The 23,422-nt window shown below is 40.4% G+C and overlaps 1 protein-coding gene across 2 annotated transcripts in view; it reads right to left on the reverse strand.

Moving 5' to 3' along the window:
- smap1 (small ArfGAP 1) overlaps window positions 1–23,422 on the reverse strand; it is a 153,868-nt gene that overhangs the window by 102,052 nt on the left and 28,394 nt on the right. For both annotated transcript variants that reach the window (XM_062995594.1, XM_062995593.1), the window contains exons 2-4: window positions 19,298–19,431; window positions 12,811–12,896; window positions 4,128–4,203 (exon numbers count right to left, since the gene is read on the reverse strand). In XM_062995594.1, the coding sequence (XP_062851664.1) occupies window positions 4,128–4,203; window positions 12,811–12,896; window positions 19,298–19,431 (296 nt within the window). The remainder of the gene's footprint in view (window positions 1–4,127; window positions 4,204–12,810; window positions 12,897–19,297; window positions 19,432–23,422) is intronic.

Here is a 23,422-nt window from a genome sequence, read left to right on the forward strand (position 1 = left end):
GTTCCTGTGAAGTGCACTACGTAGGGTATTCCACCATTTTAAGTGAGATTCCAAAGGTAGGGAGCGACGCTTCATCACTACACCGGAAGCTGGCTGGAACATTTACACATTGCGTGCGATGCAGGTTAAAATGACTGGAGCTTTATTAGAGAGCAGAATATGACACGATCAGAATATGATATATAATTAATTGTCATAGGTAACTAATGTTAACACGTGATGACGCTAGGGACACTTGTTGTGCACGAGTCCCTTTTTGCGAGTCATGAGTCGAGTCAGAGTCATTTGAAACGAGTCCGAGTCGAGTCTGAAGTCGATGCGTGTGACTCTCTGCACTACACAGCTTCATTAAAGAGCCAGGAGGTGCATATGAACCCCGCCTTTTAGCATCTCCGAGTGGGAATAAGAGGCAAAGTGGTTGCTAGAGGAGATGTAGCAGACCAGTCGATGTGCGGCTATCATTAGAAAGCACGGAGGCCGAAACGTATCTCCATTTCAATCTTAATGCAATTTGGGAGGCAGTGAAAGGCCTCGGGTACTCGTGCTCCCATCTTCTGAAAAGAGCCGAGCATGGTGGCGAGGGGCCAGAGGTGATTGGCTTTCTGCTGGGGAGAGTAATGGAGAACGTTCACTTCAATGCTAGACAATGCACGCTGGTCAATTACGGTGTGCCGGAGAAGAGCTAGATGATGGTGGCGGGGTCAGAAAAGCCACTGGTCAGTCATTCAGTAAAAAGCTATTACAGCTTGAAGAAAAGGACTAAATCTATATTTAATTACACGAGTTCAGATCACACACTGGCATGTATTCACATACAAAGCAGTCTGAGAATTTAGCTTCACTTCAAACTTTATCTTGGAAATAATAGGAAAAGAAACTATTCTCATATAAAAACATTTAGCTGGAACTCACTTGGCCTTTACACACTGAAATTCCTCCTGATTCCTTAAATGGTTTAATGATATTATGCACTGTAGAGGGAGAAATATGCAATTCCCTTCCAATCTTTCTTTGACGTTTATTGTTTGTAACCATTTCAATCATTTTCTCACACATTTGTTGACTGGAGATCCTCTGATCATCTTTACTCATCAGAGACTCAACCTTTCCTGGATGCTGCTTTTGTACCGAAGCATGATTACAATCACCTGTTGACATCACCTGTTTGGAGTCACATCATTTAGTTTTTTCACCTCATTACTAGCCCTAAATTGACCCCGTCCCAACTCTTTTTGGAATGTGTTGCAGGCCTGAAATGCAGGAATGGAGGTTTATTAATAAATGAAATGTAGTTGAGCAGATTAAACATTAAATATCTTGAGTTCAAACTGTCTGCAATCAAATAAAAGAGTAGAAGTAAATGTAAGGAACACTGCACCTGTATTTTATTTGCATTTTGCATACTGTCCCAACTTTTTATGATTTGGGGTTGTAGATAAATAAAAGGTAAGCACAAATACAGTATTTTATTTTTTAAGAGAAATAATAAAAGAAAACTTTGTCATAATTTGACTTCAATTTCATTTTGTTAAAAAAAACAAAAACAAATCGGGAACAAATCGTATCGCTTTGTGAGTAGTGTATCGTTACATCCCTACTGAAAACCAGGAGGACTGTCCTTAAAGAAAGAAAGAAAGAAAGAAAAAACCCTGAGAAGGGGCTAATGCTTAATATCCTGGGACATTCATTTCTCAAGATTTTCCTTTACTGCCTGTACACACAATCATTCAAACGGCGGAGAAGCAGCAGGACGCGAACACGATGTTATTGCTGTGACTTACGATAAGGCTTTTCATTTAAAACTCTATTTATTCCCCAATAAAACAAGACAGCGTTTATTTCCTATCGCACACGCTCGGCCTGTGTTGACATGCTGGAGAATTGAGAGCCGATCTCTGAACAATAACGCAGGAGCTTCTGACAGCTTCTCGTGCAGATGTGGACGCGCAGCACAACGTCATGCTTTTGTTTTTCTAGCCTAAACGACAGGCACCATCGTCTCAGGCGGCTCCGTTTCACGCCTGGTTTTAAAGCCTTAATTCCATCAGCAGAGTGACATAATAGAGGAAGCTAGTGGAGGACATAAAGCGCCAACAACTAACAAGCTAAACAATTATGTCATTTTGTCGGAGAATTGAGGTTAGGCAGTCTTCAAACAGCAGTAAAAAATATACACTGATCAGGCATAACATTATGACCTAATATTGTGAAGATCCCCCTTTTGCCGCCAAAACAGCCCTGACCCGTCGAGGCATAGAGTCTGACACCTTTCTATCAGAACCAGCATTCAGCAGTCTGAGCTACAGTAGCTGGTCTGTTGGATCGGACCACATGCGCCAGCCTTCGTTCCCACGTCGCAGGTTTACCACTGTTCCTTCCTTGGACCACTTGTAATAGATACTGACCACTGCAGACCGGGAACACCCCACAAGAGCTGCAGTTTGGAGATGCTCTGACCCAGTCGTCTATCCATCACAATTTGGCCCTTGTCAAACTTAATACCTGAACAAATATACACCGGGTACCTTGAAACTCAACCTAAATTGATTCTGAAAGTGGCGTTGAGTCTTAAGGTATTTTTTCTCATAAGGATGTTTGGGAAACCTGTTAATGCGTTCCATGGTCTCGTGGAACTGCATATATTTTAGGCTTATGTAAAATAATGGGGTTGTTTTTGACACTTGAAATATATATATACACTGAAAATAACACAAATATAATATAAACACTGAAATACAATTGAAAAACGGTTAAACATCAATCAAAAATACAATAAAACCTGCACTTCTCTTATGCTTCTTAATTAGTGGAGAGAATTAATTATTAGTAATAATTAGGAAAGGTTTAGTGTTTCTATGTCGTTCTTTTAATACATTAAGTACATATATATATATATATATATATATATATATTAATGATAAGTGTTTTAGACTCTCTGAAAAGCTGATTGTTACAATTTGTCAGAACCTCGAGCTGTAACACAAGTTTAAATGTGAAACAGGAGAAAATCCAGATAAACACAGATACATGTGGAGCTTTCAGATTAAATTTGATAGTTATTCAACACAAATGCAGATTCGTCTCATATTCGCACTTTAATGACGTTTTACCGCTCAAGCCGAGCACTGAGCAAAGCAGCAGTCGTGCACACTGAGTTTAAGGGTACAAATTTCTCACTCTGTCCATTTTATCAGTTCCACTTACCATATAAAAGCACTTTGTAGTTCTACAATTACTGACTGTAGTCCATCTGTTCCTCTACATACTTTGTTAGCCCCCTTTCATGCTGTTCTTCAGTGGTCAGGACTCCCACAGGACCACCACAGAGCAGGTATTATTTAGGTGGTGGATCATTCTCAGCACTGCAGTGACACTGACATGGTGGTGGTGTGTTAGTGTGTGTTGTGCTGGTATGAGTGGATCAGACACAGCAGCACTGATGGAGTTTTTAAAAACAGTGTCCACTCACTGTCCACTCCTACCTAGTTGATCCACCTTGTAGATGTAAAGTCAGAGACGATCGCTCATCTATTGCTGCTGTTCGAGTTGGTCATCTTCTAGACCTTCATCAGTGGTCACAGGACGCTGCCCACGGGGCGCTGTTGGCTGGATATATTTTTGGTTGGTGGACTATTCTCAGTCCAGCAGTGACAGTGAGGGGTTTAAAAACTCCAGCAGCGCTACTGTGTCTTATCCACTCATACCATCACAACACACACGAACACACCACCACCATGTCAGTGTCACTGCAGTGCTGAGAATGATCCACCACCTAAATAATACCTGCTCTGTGGTGATCCTGGGAGGGTCCTGACCATTGAAGAACAGCATGAAAGGGGGCTAACAAAGCATGTAGAGAAACACATGGACTACAGTTAGTAATTGTAGAACTACAAAGTGCTTCTATATGGTAAGTGGAGCTGATAAAATGGACAGTGAGTGTAGAAACAAGGAGGTGGTTTTAATGTTATGGCTGATCGATGTACAGTATATCTACTACAATTCCATCATTTTGGACATCACATTGTAATTTTGCATTTAGCTATCAAACATTTGTGCATGGTAGGGACCTTCATTAAAAACCTTTAATACCTGTACATGAAAACCAGTGAATTAGCTGGACTTACCACTGAGTCAGCTGATACGTTTTTGTCGTAGTACTTCTTTTTCTCGTACTTGTCCCTGATGAAGAACTCCACAGCTCTGCAATACTGTTAAGGAAAACACTCTGAAACACCACGTCACCTGCAGTGCGGTGCAACAAATAGTAAAACACACTAGCACACCAGTACTGATATCTCGAACCCGCGAGTTTGAATCTCAGCTCTGTCTATACAGACAGTGATTGGCTCGTCTGAAGGGTGGAAATGCCGGCGGGGATTCCTCATAACTGGTGAAATTGCGACCTCTGCTGGCTGATTAATGGTGCCTGCACAGAGACGGGGGATAAGTGAGATCTGTGCTTCATATGAACCAGCGTTGTGCATGGTATAGAGGAGCGCTTGGTGTGATAGTCACGGCCCTCCTCGGTCAGGAGTTAAGCAGCATTATAGGAAGTGAAATGCGATCAGGTAAATTGATATGACTAACTTGAACACATTACTGTGAGAAAAACATGAGAATGTTCAAAACTCCACATAGAAAGGACCCAGACTGCTCTACCTGGGAATTGATTTCATTTGTTTGTTTGTTTGTGTTTAATGCCTTATCAGCACATTGAGGCTGTTTATATGGCGGTACCCTGGGAATCAAACCCGGGACCTTATTGACGTGAAGCAATAGTGCTACCCACCAAGCCACTAGACCGCACTGCCATAAGGAAACAAAAGAAGAAATGGCAGCCACAAAAACTAAAAGAAAGACAAAAATAGACAAAAAATAAGTGTATTGTTACTTGTTGTATTGTTATTCTATTTTAAATCCCCCCGCCCACCCGGTCCGTGAAATTGTATCTTACATGAAACCGGTCTGTGGTGCAAAAAAGGTTGGGGATAACTGGGCTACCGCACACGTGCCAGAGGGGGCATGTGTTAGTCACAGTCTTCCTCAGCCAAAAGTGGAGGTCAACACAAGGAGAGATTTTTTTGTTTGTTTGGGTTTATTGCCATATCAGCAACATATTGGCTATTTTATGGCAAGTACAGGTATTTGAACTGTAAAATATTACATGTTCATATTAATTGTTTTAAATGTAGACTTCCTAAAGGAATCCTTTCAAACAGTACTTTTATATTCTCGATGCTGTAACAAATGTCTCTGATAGTAGAAACCGTAGCGCATTCTAATAAAATATGTTTAACTGTTAGCGGGTTAGCACAGAATTGACAAACTGGTGCCAGCTCGCCAACCAGGAGGTGTCGGTGGGTGAGGGCAGTATGGCCTATTCGGCAACGGGTTATAATCGTCTGGTCTTGTCTATTTTAAAAGTCTCGATTGTGTGAAATACCGATGTTGGGAGTTATTTCATGTAGTTTATTTTGCGGATTGCTGGACCACTCTTCTTGCCATTTCTCTCTGCAGTAAACTTTGATTTGTGGGTAAGCATCGGTTTTGGGAACGTATATTTCCAAGCAATGTCTTGATTTTTTGCTTCCTTTGCTAGGCTGTCTGCTTTTTCGTTTCCTTCTATGCCACAGTGACCTGGAATCCAGCAGCAGAAGATTGAAAAACCTTGGCTGTAAAGTTCTTTGTCCATACTGAGCAGTTCTCTGATTATTGGGTGGTCTGTCTTCATGGATTTAAGAGCTTGTATGCAGGATTTTGAGCCTGAACAAATAACATACAGTGGGGCCAAAAAGTATTTAGTCAGCCACTGATTGTGCAAGTTCTCCTACTTAGAAAGATGAGAGAGGTCTGTAATTTTCATAATAGGTACACTTCAACTATGAGAGACAAAATGAGAAAAAAAAAAATCCAGGAAATCACATTGTAGGATTTTTAAAGAATTTATTTGTAAATTATGGTGGAAAATAAGTATTTGGTCAATAACAAAAGTTCAACTCAATACTTTGTAACATAACCTTTGTTGGCAATGACAGAGGTCAAACGTTTCCTGTAAGTCTTCACCAGGTTTGCACACACTGTAGCTGGTATTTTGGCACATTCCTCCATGCAGATCTCCTCTAGAGCAGTGATGTTTTGGGGCTGTCGCTGGGCAACACGGACTTTCAACTCCCTCCACAAATTTTCTATGGGGTTGAGGTCTGGAGACTGGCTAGGCCACTCCAGGACCTTGAAATGCTTTTACGGAGCCACTCCTTCGTTGCCCGAGCGGTGTGTTTGGGATCATTGTCATGCTGGAAGACCCAGCCACGTTCCATCTTCAATGCTCTCACTGATGGAAGGAGGTTTTGGCTTAAAATCTCACGATACATGGCCCCGTTCATTCTTCCCTTAACACGGATCAGTCGTCCTGTCCCCTTTGCAGAAAAACAGCCCCAAAGCATGATGTTTCCACCCCCATGCTTCACAGTAGGTAAGGCAAGGCAAGGCAAGGCAAGTTTATTTGTATAGCACCTTTCATACACAGTGGCAATTCAAAGTGCTTTACATAAGGAAAAATTAAAAATTAAAAGCATTAAAACATTCCTGAGATCTAGAACCTCAGAAAGACTTCTTGCAAACATTTAGTTACAATTAAAAACATGAAATGCAAACAAGAGAGATAAAGATTAAGAACTTGAAAAATTAAAAGAAAATATTGTAAAATATACCCTACAATTTGGTAAATACGAAATTAAAACAAGAGAAATAAGCAAATAAAACATAAAAACTAAAAGAAAATATAGTAAAATAGGTATGGTGTTCTTGGGATGCAACTCAGCATTCTTCTTCCTCCAAACACAACGAGTTGAGTTTTTACCAAAAAGTTCCATTTTGGTTTCATCTGGCCACATGTTATTCTCCCAATCCTCTTCTGGATCATCCATATGCTCTCTGGCAAACTTCAGACGGGCCTGGACACGTACTGGCTTAAGCAGGGGGACACGCCTGGCACTGCAGGATTTGAGTCCCTTTCGGCGTAGTGTGTTACTGATGGTAGCTTTTGTTACTTTGGTCCCAGCTCTCTGCAGGTCATTCATCAGGTCCCTCCGTGTAGTTCTGGGATTTTTGCTCACCGTTCTCATGATCATTTTGACCCCACGGGATGAGATCTTGCGTGGGGCCCCAGATCGAGGGAGATTATCAATGGTCTTGTATGTCTTCCATTTTCTTACAATTGCTCCCACAGTTGATTTATTCACACCAACCTGCTTGCCTATTGTAGATTCACTCTTCCCAGCCTGGTGCAGGTCTACAGTTTTCTTCCTGGTGTCCTTTGACAGCTCTTTGGTCTTGGCCATGGTTGAGTTTGGAGTCTGACTGTTTGAGGCTGTGGACAGGTGTCTTTTATACAGATAACGAGGTCAAACAGGTGCCATTAATACAGGTAATGAGTGGAGGACAGAAGAGCTTCTTAAAGAAGAAGTTACAGGTCTGTGAGAGCCAGAAATCTTGCTTGTTTGTTATTGGCCAAATACTTATTTTCCACCATAATTTACAAATAAATTCTTTAAAAATCCTACAATGTGATTTCCTGGATTTTTTTTTCTCATTTTGTCTCTCATAGTTGAAGTGTACCTATTATGAAAATTACAGACCTCTCTCATCTTTCTAAGTAGGAGAACTTGCACAATCAGTGGCTGACTAAATACTTTTTGGCCCCACTGTATAGTTTATGGGGACTAATAGATATATGTCTGACAGCCAGGAGGAGTGCATGAGCCAGAAGGAGAGATAAACAGTCAGACAGCTGAAGCAAAATAAACATGAAATACTGAACAAAGGAGCAAACTTAGAAACAAAAAGGGAAAAATAAATGAACTGAAGATTATAGAAAAATAAAGACAGAAAGCAACAATGAAAACAAGCAAAAGAGAAAAATTAGCAATTGTTGGTGGTAATTTGCAAGTCATGCCCCACTTTAGTGAACAAAAGGGGGTGGAAAAGCAGGCGATGGTGGGAGAGCAAAAGGCGCAAAATAGGGAAATTTAGTGCACTTGACATCTCTGAGAAAAACTGGTAGAAAATAAATGCTCTACCCGCTAGAGGAAGGAAAAATAAATTAGAAGCTGCAGTCCACACAGCAAAACAGGCAATAGTAAGTCATCAAATAAGTACCAATCCCTAAACTACAAGTGCAATTGTTTAAAATCACTATGACGGGGAATTTCAATCTCGCACTGAATGAACTGAGAGGAAAAGTAGTTAGACCTTGTGTGCCATTACATTTCCAGAGAGAATTAATTCGGCTAAACTTGTTAAGGTCGCTATGTGGAGCAATTGTCCTTTATTACAGTCCCACTGCAATGAAATTAGAGACGCCCGACTGTGTCAGAGAGAGTTAAAGAGAAACTAAAAACACCCACAACTAATCCATCCAGAGCACAGGTTGCACCTTGAAACACAGGGCAACACACCGGCAAGAACAACCTGCACCTCAGCTCTGCTACTGGCAGGCTGAGTGTATATAGAGACGACGACTGGCTCGTCTGAGGGTGGGAATGCTGGAGGGGAATCCTTATAACTGCTGCTTTCGACCTCTGCTGGCTGATCGATGGTGCTTGCAGTGACAGGGAATTGATACGAATCTCCATCTGAACCCGCCTTGTGCAGGTGAAAAAAAAACAGTTGGCTACTGCAGTGCATCATTTATTACCGGGTCGCACAGAACAAATAAATAATTAGAGATTGCTACAAAAGCAATAAAAAACACTGCTTCCATTTCCAACACACATCGAGTGTTATTGTCTCCTGTCACCTCTAGGTGGGAGTGTCTCGTTACAGCGAAAAAGCTCAGGGTTCCCACTGAATTTGTGAGTAGTACTGTTATTCTATTTTAAATCCCCCACCCCCACCGATCCATGAAATTATATCTTATATGAAACTGGTCCATGGTGCAAAAAAGGTTGGGAATCGTTGGGCTACTTGCATGTGCCGGAGGGGGCATGTGTTAGTCATGGCCCTCCTCGGTCAAGAGTGGAAGTCAACAGCAGTGATACATTTAAGGAATTGGATACGACTAGATTGAGAAAATTACGAAAAATGCAAAAAAATAAACCAGCATTTGCAAACAAAAAATTAGCAGTGCAGTGTTTGTTAAAGATGTTGCATGGCTGGCAGAGCTGGTATTTTTCTTACTGGTATCTATTTAATTCACTCATAACCACTTTTTCTTAGCATGACTGGTAGATAGGGCTGCGATTGGTCGACCTAGTCGATGACGTCGACGCAATATTTTAAGTCGATGCATCGTTTTTAAAACTATGCTTATAAATGATCCTTTGTCATTTCTACAGTGATTCCATTCATATAACTGTTCATATGATTTCCCTCAGCACTGCTTGCTGCGTGCATGACCTACGTCGTATTTGATCCAGTCACTGGTTGGCAGCATTAAGCGCAGTTTTAAAAAATGCCGTCTGCAGCAGTCAGAGGCCGACTGTAGTGAGCTTTCAAAGAAAAGCTACAAATTTTCCAAGACCCAAACCATCAAAAGTTTGGGAATACTTAAAACTGGCACAAAACAAAAATGTGGTTTGTACACTGTGCAAAGCTTTGATGGTACCACAGCAGCACTAGCACGATGTTGCACGTCTATATTGTTTCAACTTCTTAATCGCGGAGATCCTAGAATACCGTATTTCTTAGCGAGTTCAGTTAGGGTGCATTTTTACTTCTATATTGTTTCATTAAGCTTCTTAATCGCGGAGATCTTGGAATACCGCATTTCTTAGCGAGTTCAGTTAGAGCGCATTCACATGCGCCGCACACTTTGCTGCGTTGGGCTCGTGATTTTTGCGGTTGCCGCGGCAATTAAAGTGGGGGGGGGGGGGGGCTATAGAATAATCGATGAATCTGTACAAAATAATCTAAAGATTAATCGATAAATCTGTAAAAAAATCTATAGATTAATCAGCAAATCTACAAAAATACTCTATAGATCAATCAATGAATCTGTAAAAACAATCTATAGATTTAATCAACAAATCTGTACAAATAATCTATACATATATATAATCTATATATATAATTCATAGATTATCAGCTAATCGTAAAACAAGCTATAGATTAATCGTCGAATTGGTACAGTAATCTATAGATTCGTTGATGATTCTGTAAAAAAAAAATCTATAGATCAATCGGCCAATCAACTAATCGGTAAAATAATCTATAGATTAATCAATGAATTGGTAAATTAATCCATAGATTAATCGATAGAAAAGTGGTCGTTAGTGGCAGCCCTAGTGTAGTATGGTAACTGTACCTAGACAAGCCTTTTATTAAACACCAACATGCACTATTATACATATGAAATTATTTCTATTCTATAAAATTTTGGATTACATGTATAACCGTACATTTCAATTTATTTGTTATTTATTTGAATAGATGGAGGCAGCTTTAGAACCTCGATCCTGAGACCAAAGTCAAAAGGTGAAATCTGTCCAAGGGTGCAGTGCATGAAATGAGTGGGAAATGCAAGTGCAAAATACCATTAAGAGGCAGAAATAACCTTGGTAAAAAAGACAGAATGAAAAAGCAGAAAGGAGAAAAAATGCTCCATGGAACAGACATGGACCAAGAATAAATGACAGCTTTTACTACATTCCCTCTTTCTGCTACATTTACATTAGTGGAACCAATTCTATTATTGTGATTATTAAAAGGAAACAATGAAGCACTGAGCATAATGTGCTACAAAAGAGGGAAAATGTCTGAAGAAAATGTCAGAATTCATAATTCAGATCTGATTTTCCATTGGAAGGTTTTATCATAGACCTGTCTGAGAGCAGCTCACCTTCAGCACTCGGATGAATCCATGTTGACAGGTAGGAACACTGTACTGCAGCGGTCAGCATGGAAACCAACCGATTTCCACACCCGCCTCGAAAACAAGAGCACAGATAAGAACCACGCTTGCCAAGAAAATTCAATTAAAGTGTGCAAAGGGTCCAGAGAAGAGAATATAGGATTAGCTGAGCTGTCTCGCACACCCAATTAGAGCGGCTGAATGAGACAGGACCGAGGGGGAAAAGCAATACCTCTACCTAAAAAAAAAAAAAACACCAAAAGAAACAAACAAAAAGCTGTTGCTATTCCAGGCATGGCTGAGTCAATCTTTCACACACTATACAGGTCCAAGTCAAGGTGAGAGGGTTAGTCAAAAAGCTGAGTGTCTTTGTTCCTGTGTTTCAGTGTATGTTTCATCAACCGCTTTATCCTGGTCAGGGTCGTGGCAGGTCTGTTTCCACCAGGGAAATAATGGGTGCAAGGAAGGAATACACTTGACAGGATGCCAATCCATTTCCATCAAGTGTAGCTGATAGCGCCGCTGAGATTCGAACCCGGTTCCCAGTGGTGGTGGGCTAGAGCAGATTTTTTTACTCTCTCAATACAAGACATAAAATAAAGCCTCCATAAGGGGGTATTCGCGTACAAGTTAATTTAATTATTAATATTTTTCTCTGCAACCCTTTTTTTTCGTCTCTTTCCCCTGCGCTAGAGTAACTGACCGCTGCACCACCCGACTGCATGTAATTGTGGGTTAGAATACTACACAATTTAGTTCAAGGCACATGTATCCAAGCCTGAAATGTGCCACATACAATTAAAAACAAAGTTAGAACCATCATGGCCATTCGGAAGCATCAACATACTAACCAGTAAAAATGGGTTTTTAAATCTAGATTAAAAAGCATTAGTGGAAGGTCTAGACCTAATGTCCAGGAGTAGGCTGTTCCACATTCCCTGCAACAGAAAAGGCTTGCTCATCACTGAGCTAAAACCGACTGATCAAATGACCATGATGACCGGACAGATGGATTGGGTAGGAGCAAGTATCCTATAGAAGACAGTTCAGGTCAATATAAGGACTTTAAAATGAGAAAAAATGGATGTCAGGACCAGGGTGACGTGCCTGGGAGCAGCAGGGTGGATGCAAACTTTACATTACTGATTTACAATGATACTGACAAAACAACTCACCAATAAAGTATTAATAAAGATACAACATACAGACAATAGCAACATTACACTACAGTAATTGTAATTAATCAGAACATCTGACCTTCATTGGTTATTTCCCCCCCTAAAGATCTGGCCAAGTTACCAGTTAACAGATTTTTGTTTGTTTGATTCATAACAGCATGTCATCTGCTATGGCTATCTTCATGGCTGAATAAAGGTTAAAGGTTCCATCTTTAAAAAGTCAAAGTGGGGGTTAATATGTTTCTTTATAGGAATCCACGAAAAGACTTTATATGAATTACAGTGTTTGAATAACTGTGAGGGTGTAGAGTTTAATTGATTTTTTATATATTTTATATGGCATTTTTAAGTTCTATTGCTTCTAAGAATTTAGGCAGTTTTTAGGGGACTGAGGTGAAGATTTCTTTGTAGTTGTTTGTATTGTAAAATGATGTTCTGATGTTATTTATCTTTTGGCATGCAGAGAATGTGTTTAACAGAGATTCTTGCTCCACAGAGAGGGCAAGTGGGGGCCTGGTCTGCCTTTAGCAGGTAGTTATAAGTGATTTTGGTGTAGTTATCAGATTAAAAAGAATAGTATCTGTTGACCTATAGACCACCAAACCCACCAATGCAGAACCTGAAGTGAGCAAGCAAGTCACATTATCAAATCCTGCAACAGATCTTGAGTAGGTATTACATACAAGATTCATAATATGTATATATGACAAATAAATATATCGTATCTTAATGCATCATCAGAAGTCTAACACACACACACACACACACAGAAGTGGATACTGGTCAGTTTGTGGCCGTCTGAAGTTGTCTGGCAGGTTGGCTTCATACACCTTCCTGGCATTGGTGTTGCCCATGCTCTGCACACTCTGCACACAGACATAAAACAGAGAGATGTGAGGGGTGAAAACAAAAAACTATTTAAAAGAGCTACACAGTTACAAATGCAATCAATAAGCACACGAGCAGTTCTATCAGACAAATTACAATGAGCTTGATTGAGTTCAGTGAAGAATGAAGAGGAAAAAATACAATAATTAATCAACTATAAAACTGTTGTACTCAGACGCGAGTGAAGGATAAAGGATTGTTTCTATAAATAAATGCATGTTTAGGTCAGTGGTGTGCTATGTACAATAAAAAGGTGTAAAGTAAAGACTTGTGTATTACATAGAAGGCTTTAGGTGAACAAATCTGCCATGATTGTTTGTTTGATGGTTTAACACCATGTTTACACTTTGGTAATCTTCATAGCAGGAAGGTAGCTTATCGGAAATGCAGGGTTAGTCGATGCATGTACGATGTAGATCATTTATATTGTTTTTTTCTTTCTTTTTTTCTCCAATTTTCCCCCCAAATTTTCTCCCCTAATTTAGTCGTATCCAATTACCCTGATTGCCCTACGCTTCACCTCTACCGATACTGCCCTCTACTGCTGACTTAAAAGCTTCGCAACTGACACACGCCCCCTCCGTCACGTGAGCAGTACCGACTGCCTCTTTTCACCTACTCGAGGAGAGTTCATATGCGGATCAGCTTTGTGCACGGAGAGCCACACCCCAACCCTGCGCAAGGCACCATCATTCTGCCAGCAGAGGTCGTAATTGCACCAGTTATGAGGAACCCTGGTCCGGCTTTCCCATTCCTGAACCGGATGGCAGAGCCGAGTTCGATACGATAAATTAGAAATCCCAGGTCTGGTGTGCTAGTGTATTTTACCGATGCGCCACCTGAACGGCCGTTTACATGGTTGAATTTGTTATTTCATTGCTACCAGCTGGACGCCATCTAGCAGGCACAGTTGGCAGTGCCTGCAGCAGACAAAATTGGCCATTGAGTCTGCTGGGTGGGAAAATAACGGACTAATAAAGTGGCTGGGGTCATCAAACGCTGTGCAAGGACCCTGGTTAGCATCCCGAGGCATATGTGCATAAGTGGAGAAGCTTCGTGTGCAAATTCACCAAGGAACGGATGAAAAAGAAGAGGTAGAGGGACGCAATCAAACGCAATTGGGATCCCCAGCAGCGGAAGACTAATTGGCTATGCTAAATCAGGTTGTTGTTCAAAGGTTTCTCTGCATCTTCGGCATTTTTGGCAGAGTTGGGTTTGTACGTATCTAGGGCATTTGGTTAGATGGTCAGAATAGAGTGGCTAGTCTTGCAGGTTTGGGGAGGGGGGGTGTTCTTTGGACTGTATAATGGAGCATCTGGATATGATGGTTCGATCTGCTCGGTTTTAAACGAGATTCTATATTTTAAACATCACACATGCTGATCCTTTATGAGAATCCAGAAAGACTAATAATAAAAATATTAAACAGGAGCGGGTATCATTTTGGGCACTGAATGATTCCTTTTGGCTGCTTCCGTTTGGGTCGCCACAGGGGCTCATTTGTCCGCATATTTGATTTGGCACAGTTTTTATGCCGGCTGCCCTTCCTGACGCAACCCTCCTATTTGTCTCGGCTTAAGACCCACACTGTGCCCCCTGCCCCCACCCCATTGACAAGGTTTACGCCATGTGCCTTCTATTATGTGAGCTCAGCCTGGGATTCGAACCATTGAACTTAGGCACATACAGTGTATCACAAAAGTGAGTACACCCCTCACATTTCTGCAAATATTTCATTATATCTTTTCATGGGACAACACTATAGAACTAAAACTTGGATATAACTTACAGTAGTCAGTGTACAACTTGTATAGCAGTGTAGATTTACTGTCTTCTGAAAATAACTCGACACACAGCCATTAATGTCTAAATGGCTGGCAACATAAGTGAGTACACCCCACAGTGAACATGTCCAAATTGTGCCCAAAGTGTCAATATTTTGTGTGACCACCATGATTATCCAGCACTGCCTTAACCCTCCTGGGCATGGAATTCACCAGAGCTGCACAGGTTGCTACTGGAATCCTCTTCCACGCCTCCATGATGACATCATGGAGCTGTTGGATGTTAGACACCTTGAACTCCTCCACCTTCCACTTGAGGATGCGCCACAGGTGCTCAATTGGGTTTAGTCCATCACCTTTACCTTCAGCTTCCTCAGCAAGGCAGTTGTCATCTTGGAGGTTGTGTTTGGGGTCGTTATCCTGTTGGAAAACTGCCATGAGGCCCAGTTTTCGAAGGGAGGGGATCATGCTCTGTTTCAGAATGTCACAGTACATGTTGGAATTCATGTTTCCCTCAATGAACTGCAGCTCCCCAGTGCCAGCAACACTCATGCAGCCCAAGACCATGATGCTACCACCACCATGCTTGACTGTAGGCAAGATACAGTTGTCTTGGTACTTCTCACCAGGGCGCCGCCACACATGCTGGACACCATCTGAGCCAAACAAGTTTATCTTGGTCTCGTCAGACCACAGGGCATTCCAGTAATCCATGTTCTTGGACTGCTTGTCTTCAGCAAACTGTTTGCGGGCTTTCTTGTGCGTCAGCTTCCTTCTGGGATGACGACCATGCAGACCGAGTTGATGCAGTGTGCGGCGTATGGTCTGAGCACTGACAGGCTGACCTCCCACGTCTTCAACCTCTGCAGCAATGCTGGCAGCACTCATGTGTCTATTTTTTAAAGCCAACCTCTGGATATGACGCCGAACACATGGACTCAACTTCTTTGGTGGACCCTGGCGAAGCCTGTTCCGAGTGGAACCTGTCCTGGAAAACCGCTGTATGACCTTGGCCACCATGCTGTAGCTCAGTTTCAGGGTGTTAGCAATCTTCTTATAGCCCAGGCCATCTTTGTGGAGAGCAACAATTCTATTTCTCACATCCTCAGAGAGTTCTTTGCCATGAGGTGCCATGTTGAATATCCAGTGGCCAGTATGAGAGAATTGTACCCAAAACACCAAATTTAACAGCCCTGCTCCCAATTTACACCTGGGACCTTGACACATGACACCAGGGAGGGACAACGACACATTTGGGCACAATTTGGACATGTTCACTGTGGGGTGTACTCACTTATGTTGCCAGCTATTTAGACATTAATGGCTGTGTGTTGAGTTATTTTCAGAAAACAGTAAATCTACACTGCTATACAAGCTGTACACTGACTACTCTAAGTTATATCCAAGTTTCATGTCTGTAGTGTTGTCCCATGAAAAGATATAAGGAAATATTTGCAGAAATGTGAGGGGTGTACTCACTTTTGTGATACACTGTATATGCACACCAGCTCAGTATCATTTTAGTCACTTATTGCAAATAGTAAATGTAAAGAATGGACATTCTACTTTATATAGTGAATCAACTGTACTAAGAAAATGATATAGGACTAAAAACTACATTCTGGAGATGAGCTAGAGTAGCTAATAAATGTTATAAATATTTGTAATTAACGTACTGATATTAGTGTTACTCTGTAAACACTGTTTACAAATTGCGGAAGGCATTGATACACTAACATACAACATAAAGATTAATATACAACCCCAAATCAGAATAAGTTGGGACAGCATGGAAAATGCAAATAATAAAAAAAAAAAAAAAGAGTTTCTTACATTTACTTTGACTTTTATTTGTTTGCAGACAGGATGAACCTGAGATATTTCATGTTTTATCTGCTCAAATTCATTTCATTTATTAATAATTAATAATTTTTTTTCCCAAAAAAGACCTGGAATGCTGATTTATCTGACCACAATACACATTTCCACTGTATGATGGTCCATCCTAGATGCCTCAGAGCCCAGAAAAAGTCGACGCCGCTTCTGGACATGGTTAACATAAGGCTTTTTTTTTTTTTGCACAGTACAGTTTTAAGTGGTATTTGTGCAGTAACTCTGTATTGTAGTGCTTGACAAAGGTTTGCCACAGTAATCCCTCACCCATGTGGTCATATCAGCTATTGTTGAGTGGCGGTTCTTGATGCAGTGCCGTCTGAGGGATGGATGATCACATGGTGTTCAGCTTTAGCTTGCACCCTTGACCTTTATGCACTAAAATTTCTCCTGATTCCTTGAATCTTTTAATGATCTGTTTTGTAGAGGGAGAAATATGCAAACCACTTCCAATCCTCCTTTGAGGTACATTGTTTTTAAACATTTCAATCATTTTCTCACACATTTGTTGGCAAACTGGAGATCCTCTGATCATCTCTGTTCATCAAAGACTCAGCCTTTCCTGGATGCTGCTTGTGTACCAAAGCATGATTACAATCACCTGTTGACATCAACTGTTTAAAATCGTATCGTTATTTAGATTTTTCACCTCATTACTAGCCCTAAATTGCCCCCGTCCCAGCTTTTTTTGGAATGTGTTGCAGACCTGAAATGCTGGAATGAAGGTTTATTAAAAAATGAAATGAAGTTGAGCAGATTAAACATGAAATATCTCAGGTTAATCCTGTCTGCAATCAAATAAAAGTCAAAGTAAATGTAAAGATCACTGCGTTTTTAATTTATTTATATTTTCCATACTGTCCCAACTTTTTCTGATTTGGGGTTGTATATTAATCTTTATGTTGTATGTTAATGTGTATCAATGCCTTCCGCAATTTGTAAACAGTGTTTACAGAGTAACACTAATATCAGTACGTTAATTACAAATATTTATAACATTTATTAGCTACTCTAGCTCATCTCCAGAATGTAGTTTTTAGTCCTATATCATTTTCTTAGTACAGTTGATTCACTGTATAAAGAAAAATGTCCATTCTTTACATTTACTATTTGCAATAAGTGACTAAAATGATACTGAGCTGGTGTGCATATATGTGCCTAAGTTCAATGGTTCGAATCCCAGGCTGAGCTCACATAATAGAAGGCACATGGCGTAAACCTTGTCAATGGGGTGGGGGCAGGGGGCACAGTGTGAGTCTTTTTAAACAATATCAAAAAGCTATTTCTTTTTGTTTCCTACATGGAATCCTTCTGGTTTATAGTCTTGATCTCTGTCTGTCTGGTTTATTTATGGTTTATTGTCTTGATCTAAAAAACATTACATTGTTTTTTAACCCTGCAATTTTTATAAAATCTGAAGGGCAGACAGGTCTTTGCTGTCTATTTTGCTTTCACATTCAATAGTAATAAAAAGGCTGTTCTGAAAAAAATGTTCCGAGTTATTGTGAGTTATTGTATAGCTAGCAGGATCATGCAAGACGAATGTCATAAATGTAACAATAAAGACAAAACATTTACATACACCGATCAGCCATAACATTAAAACCACCTCCTTGTTTCTACACTCACTGTCCATTTTATCAGCTCCATTTACCATATAGAAGCACTTTGTAGATCTACAATTACTGACTGTAGTCCATCTGTTTCTCTGCATGCTTTGTTAACCCCCTTTCACCCCATTCTTTAATGGTCAGGACCCCCACAGGACCACTACAGAGCAGGTATTATTTAGGTGGTGGGTCATTCTCAGCACTGCAGTGACACTGACATGGTGGTGGTGTGTTAGAGTGTGTTGTGCTGGTATGAGTGGATCAGACACAGCAGCGCTGCTGGAGTTTTTAAACACCTCACTGTCACTGCTGGACTGACAATAGTCCACCAACCAAAAATATCCAGCCAACAGCGCCCTGTGAGCAGCGTCCTGTGACCACTGATGAAGATCTGAAAAAGCAACTCAAACAATAGATGAGCGATCGTCTCTGACTTTACATCTACAAGGTGGACCAACTAGGTAGGAGTGTCTAATAGAGTGGACAGTGAGTGGACACGGTATTTAAAAACTCCAGCAGCGCTGCTGTGTCTGATTCACTCATACCAGCACAACACACACTAACACACCACCACCATGTCAGTGTCACTGCAGTGCTGAGGATCATCCACCACCTAAATAATACCTGCTCTGTGGGGGTCGTGACTATTGAAGAACAGGGTGAAAACAGGTTAAAAGGACTAGTCAGTAATTGTAGAACTACAAAGTGCTCCTATATGGTAGGTGGAGCTGATAAACAGCATACAATTTAAGCAATTGAGGATTAAGGGCCTTGATTGGGGCCCAACAGTGGCAACTTGACAATAGTGTGGCTTGAAGTAGCAACCTTCAGATTACTAGTCATATAATTATAATAATTACGATAAACATTAATAATAAGCTTCATCTGATTCAGGGTCACAATTGGTACAATTCACTGGACAGGTTGACAGGCATGTCTTTGGACTGTGGGAGGAAACCGGAGCTCCCAGAAGACCCACACAGACATGGAGAGAACATGCAAACTCATCACAGAAAGTACCTGGACCGCCCCACCTGGGAACCAAACCCAGGACCTTCTTGCATATTCATACGTGATGTAAAGAGACTGTACCTGAATTTGCTCGGGGGTCCATTGGTCCAGGTTGACCGATTTGACACGTGATATGTGCACTCCTAGATTCCGGTGAATTCCAGCACACCTGATGCAGATGAACACACCGAGGTTCCAGGAGGCCCATCGAGGTCCTGCACAAACAAAAAGAACACATTTTATAGAACCGATCTATCAAAGTCCGCCTGTGAAGTGTCAGTCATTAAATTACTCTTAAATAAACTGAATGATAGAATAAATGGAAGCTACAATACACAGCACAGCCTAACTTAATGGTTGAATGTAAACCTAGAACATTCAGCAACGGTGTGAGGCTTTGTTTCAAATACAAAAATACTTGTCTGTGTACCCCCCCACCCCCCACACACACACACACAGAGAATTGGTTGAGAGTTTTCCAAACTCAGTTAGCTGAATCAAGCTTTACACTTGGACATTATGACTAAGTGATTGCTAACTGAATTGCCGTTTGTTTGTTTATTAGGATTTTAACGTCATGTTTTACACTTTGGTTACATTCATGACAGAAACGGTAGTTACTCATTACACAAGATTCATCAGTTCACAAGGTTATATCAAACACAGTCATGGACAATTTAGTGTCTCCAGTTCACCTCACTTGCATGTCTTTGGACTGTGGGAGGAAACCGGAGCACCAGGAGAAAACCCACACGGACACGGGGAGAACATGCGAACTCCACACAGAAAGGACCCGGACCGCCCCACCTGGAGATCGAACCCAGGACCTTCTTGCTGTGAGACGACAGTGCTACCCACTTGGCCACCTGAATTATCGTGAGATTGCTAGGAACCCCTCATAGTCCAAATAAACCAGTAAACATGAGACACTTGAACGCAACAGAAATGAAAAAGGTTAAATCGCTAAACACAAACCTTAAATATTAAATATTAAATTTCACGCCACATTTTACGGTCCGTGATGTAATTTTCACAGCCGTAAATTAGGGAGGACTTTAATTATGACACCTTTGGTTCACTAAGAATCTGTTAAACTAGTGAACGCTTGTATTTGAGTAGAACATTAGCTGCGTCCGGAATCGCATACTTACATACAGAGTATGTACTAGATTGGAGGAAGTATGCACTACTCGGCCAGTAAAAAAGTACATACTTTCAGTACAGAAGTATGCAGTATGCACACAACACTAGGGCTGTCGCGCTAACCGCAATTTTGAAATATCGCGGTATAGACCAGCCAACCGCAGGGCATGCCAAGCAACCGCAACACCGCGGTGTTCACGTTTTTTCTTTCTTTCTTCTATTTTTTTTTGTTTATATTGTTGCAGGGTCCATCTTGTTTTATACGCTTACATTCGGGCGTAATAAATGTTAAATGAATTCATAATGAAAATGAGCTAGGAGCGTAATTTTCCCGCAACCTGTTCTCATGCGTTGCTGCTGAGTGTCAGGCTTTGTGTTTTAAAATGTAAACAATCGCAACAGGAATTATAGGCAAGTTTATTAATCAAATTGAGGTCACACTCAATAAATACTTGTAATTTAGACTATATTCAAACAGCCTTGGTGAACTAAAACACTTAATGACGGTTAATATGGCATTGCAGCCTGCAAATATTCTCTTTCTGGTCTTGCTGGAATGATTTAAATGTATTTTTTCGTTGAATAAAAATGTATTGAAACGAATAATAACTTGAAATGTAGTATATATTGTTATGTTAATTATACCTACTAAATAGATAGTTTGTCGCATTGTAAAGTCGCATGCAGGTACAGTACACGTGTATTAGTGTAACGAGCCCCATCAGAGAGAGTTTTAGTACCGAGGGGAACATCGCTACCCCACTCAGATTCTCTCTAAACCACATCAGGTGAACATGTTGGTTCTTCTAGCGCGCATAATAACGCAGGTTTAAACTCTTACAGACTTTATTATATTTCTTTTTTACCATATTTTGATTAGATGTGTATTTACAATATTTAGCCTAAACACTTTTTTTTTTCGTTTCACACTGTATATCTAGCCTAGGAGCTAAATGTAAACCTTTTTTTAATAGAGAAAAGACGCACATCCCTGCTCTGTTCTGTATTTAACATTAAACACGCATTTCATTGGTCTTAAAGCCGTCTCATCTTTGTCATTATAAAGCAATAATATACCCAATCATAGCCTAACAATAAAGCTTGTTTATATAGCTCTAAAATCCAGATTAATTAAGTAATTTTCAAAAAAAAAAAAAATGGCGATATTACCGCATACCGCGATATTAAGACAGGTTGAATATCGCAAGGGGAAATTCTTTCACCGCGACAGCCCTACACAACACCGCTACGTACTACATCCGTTATCTTACCAACGTCAAGTGATGGCGTGGGGACGTGATGACGTAATATCACCATAGTTACAGACTCATTACAAACCCCACTCGCCAACATTTTAGACATTTATCGTCTCTTTGTTATTTATTCTTCTTTAAAAAATGTCTTTTATTTATCTTACTTACACTTGTAAACAGAGGACTCTCCGTTTTCCGCCATCGTTCTTGTTTCTTATTCCGCTTCGAACGCCTACGCAGCTCCAGTTGCATTATGGGATACATTACCGGACCACAAGTGTGCATCGCGTGCATACTCAAACATGGCTGCACAAGAAGTAGGTCATCCGGGTACTTCTCGTGTACCTTTTTATGTATACTATGTATTCGGACATACTAACCGCTAGGGCTGTCGCGGTGAAAGAATTTCCCCTTGCGATATTCAACCTGTCTCAATATCGCGGTACGCGGTAATATCGCAATTTTTTTTTGTTTTTGAAAATTACTTCATTAATCTGCATTTTAGAGCTATATAAACAAGCTTTATTGTTAGGCTATGATTGGGTATATTATTGCTTTATAATGACAAAGATGAGACAGCTTTAAGACCAATGAAATGCGTGTTTAATGTTAAATACAGAACAGAGCAGGGATGCGCGTCTTTTCTCTATTAAAAAAAGGTTTACATTTAGCTCCTAGGCTAGATATACAGTGTGAAACGAAAAAAAAAAAGTGTTCAGGCTAAATATTGTAAATACACATCTAATCAAAATATGGTAAAAAAGAAATATAATAAAGTCTGTAAGAGTTTAAACCTGCGTTATTATGCGCGCTAGAAGAACCAACATGTTCACCTGATGTGGTTTAGAGAGGATCTAAGTGGGGTAGCGATGTTCCCCTCGGTACTAAAACTCTCTCTGATGGGGCTCGTTACACTAATACACGTGTACTGTACCTGCATGCGACTTTACAATGCGACAAACTATCTATTTAGTAGGTATAATTAACATAACAATATATACTACATTTCAAGTTATTATTCGTTTCAATACATTTTTATTCAACGAAAAAATACATTTAAATCATTCCAGCAAGACCAGAAAGAGAATATTTGCAGGCTGCAATGCCATATTAACCGTCATTAAGTGTTTTAGTTCACCAAGGCTGTTTGAATATAGTCTAAATTACAAGTATTTATTGAGTGTGACCTCAATTTGATTAATAAACTTGCCTATAATTCCTGTTGCGATTGTTTACATTTTAAAACACAAAGCCTGACACTCAGCAGCAACGCATGAGAACAGGTTGCGGGAAAATTACGCTCCTAGCTCATTTTCATTATGAATTCATTTAACATTTATTACGCCCGAATGTAAGCGTATAAAACAAGATGGACCCTGCAACAATATAAACAAAAAAAAATAGAAGAAAGAAAGAAAAAACGTGAACACCGCGGTGTTGCGGTTGCTTGGCATGCCCTGCGGTTGGCTGGTCTATACCGCGATATTTCAAAATTGCGGTTAGCGCGACAGCCCTACTAACCGCTCTCGCGTCCTCATTTCACGTACTGTTGAGTATGGAAGGATGCGATTCCGGACGCAGCTATAGTTTATTTAAATCAGATGCACAGTAAAAAGTTTATCATGTATTATTAATAACACTAGTTTTGAAGCCTCTTTTTGCTTTTTTCTAAAGCAATTTCTTAATGTTTTATGTTCTGTGATCATCCTACACAAATATTTTGGTCAAAAGATTCCAGAACAGTCTTTAATCATGTTACAGCATGGGTTCACTAATGAGATTTTAATATACTGAACGGCACATTAAAAAC

The sequence above is a fragment of the Trichomycterus rosablanca genome, chromosome 5, assembly GCF_030014385.1.
Source record: "Trichomycterus rosablanca isolate fTriRos1 chromosome 5, fTriRos1.hap1, whole genome shotgun sequence".
Taxonomy (NCBI): domain Eukaryota; kingdom Metazoa; phylum Chordata; class Actinopteri; order Siluriformes; family Trichomycteridae; genus Trichomycterus; species Trichomycterus rosablanca.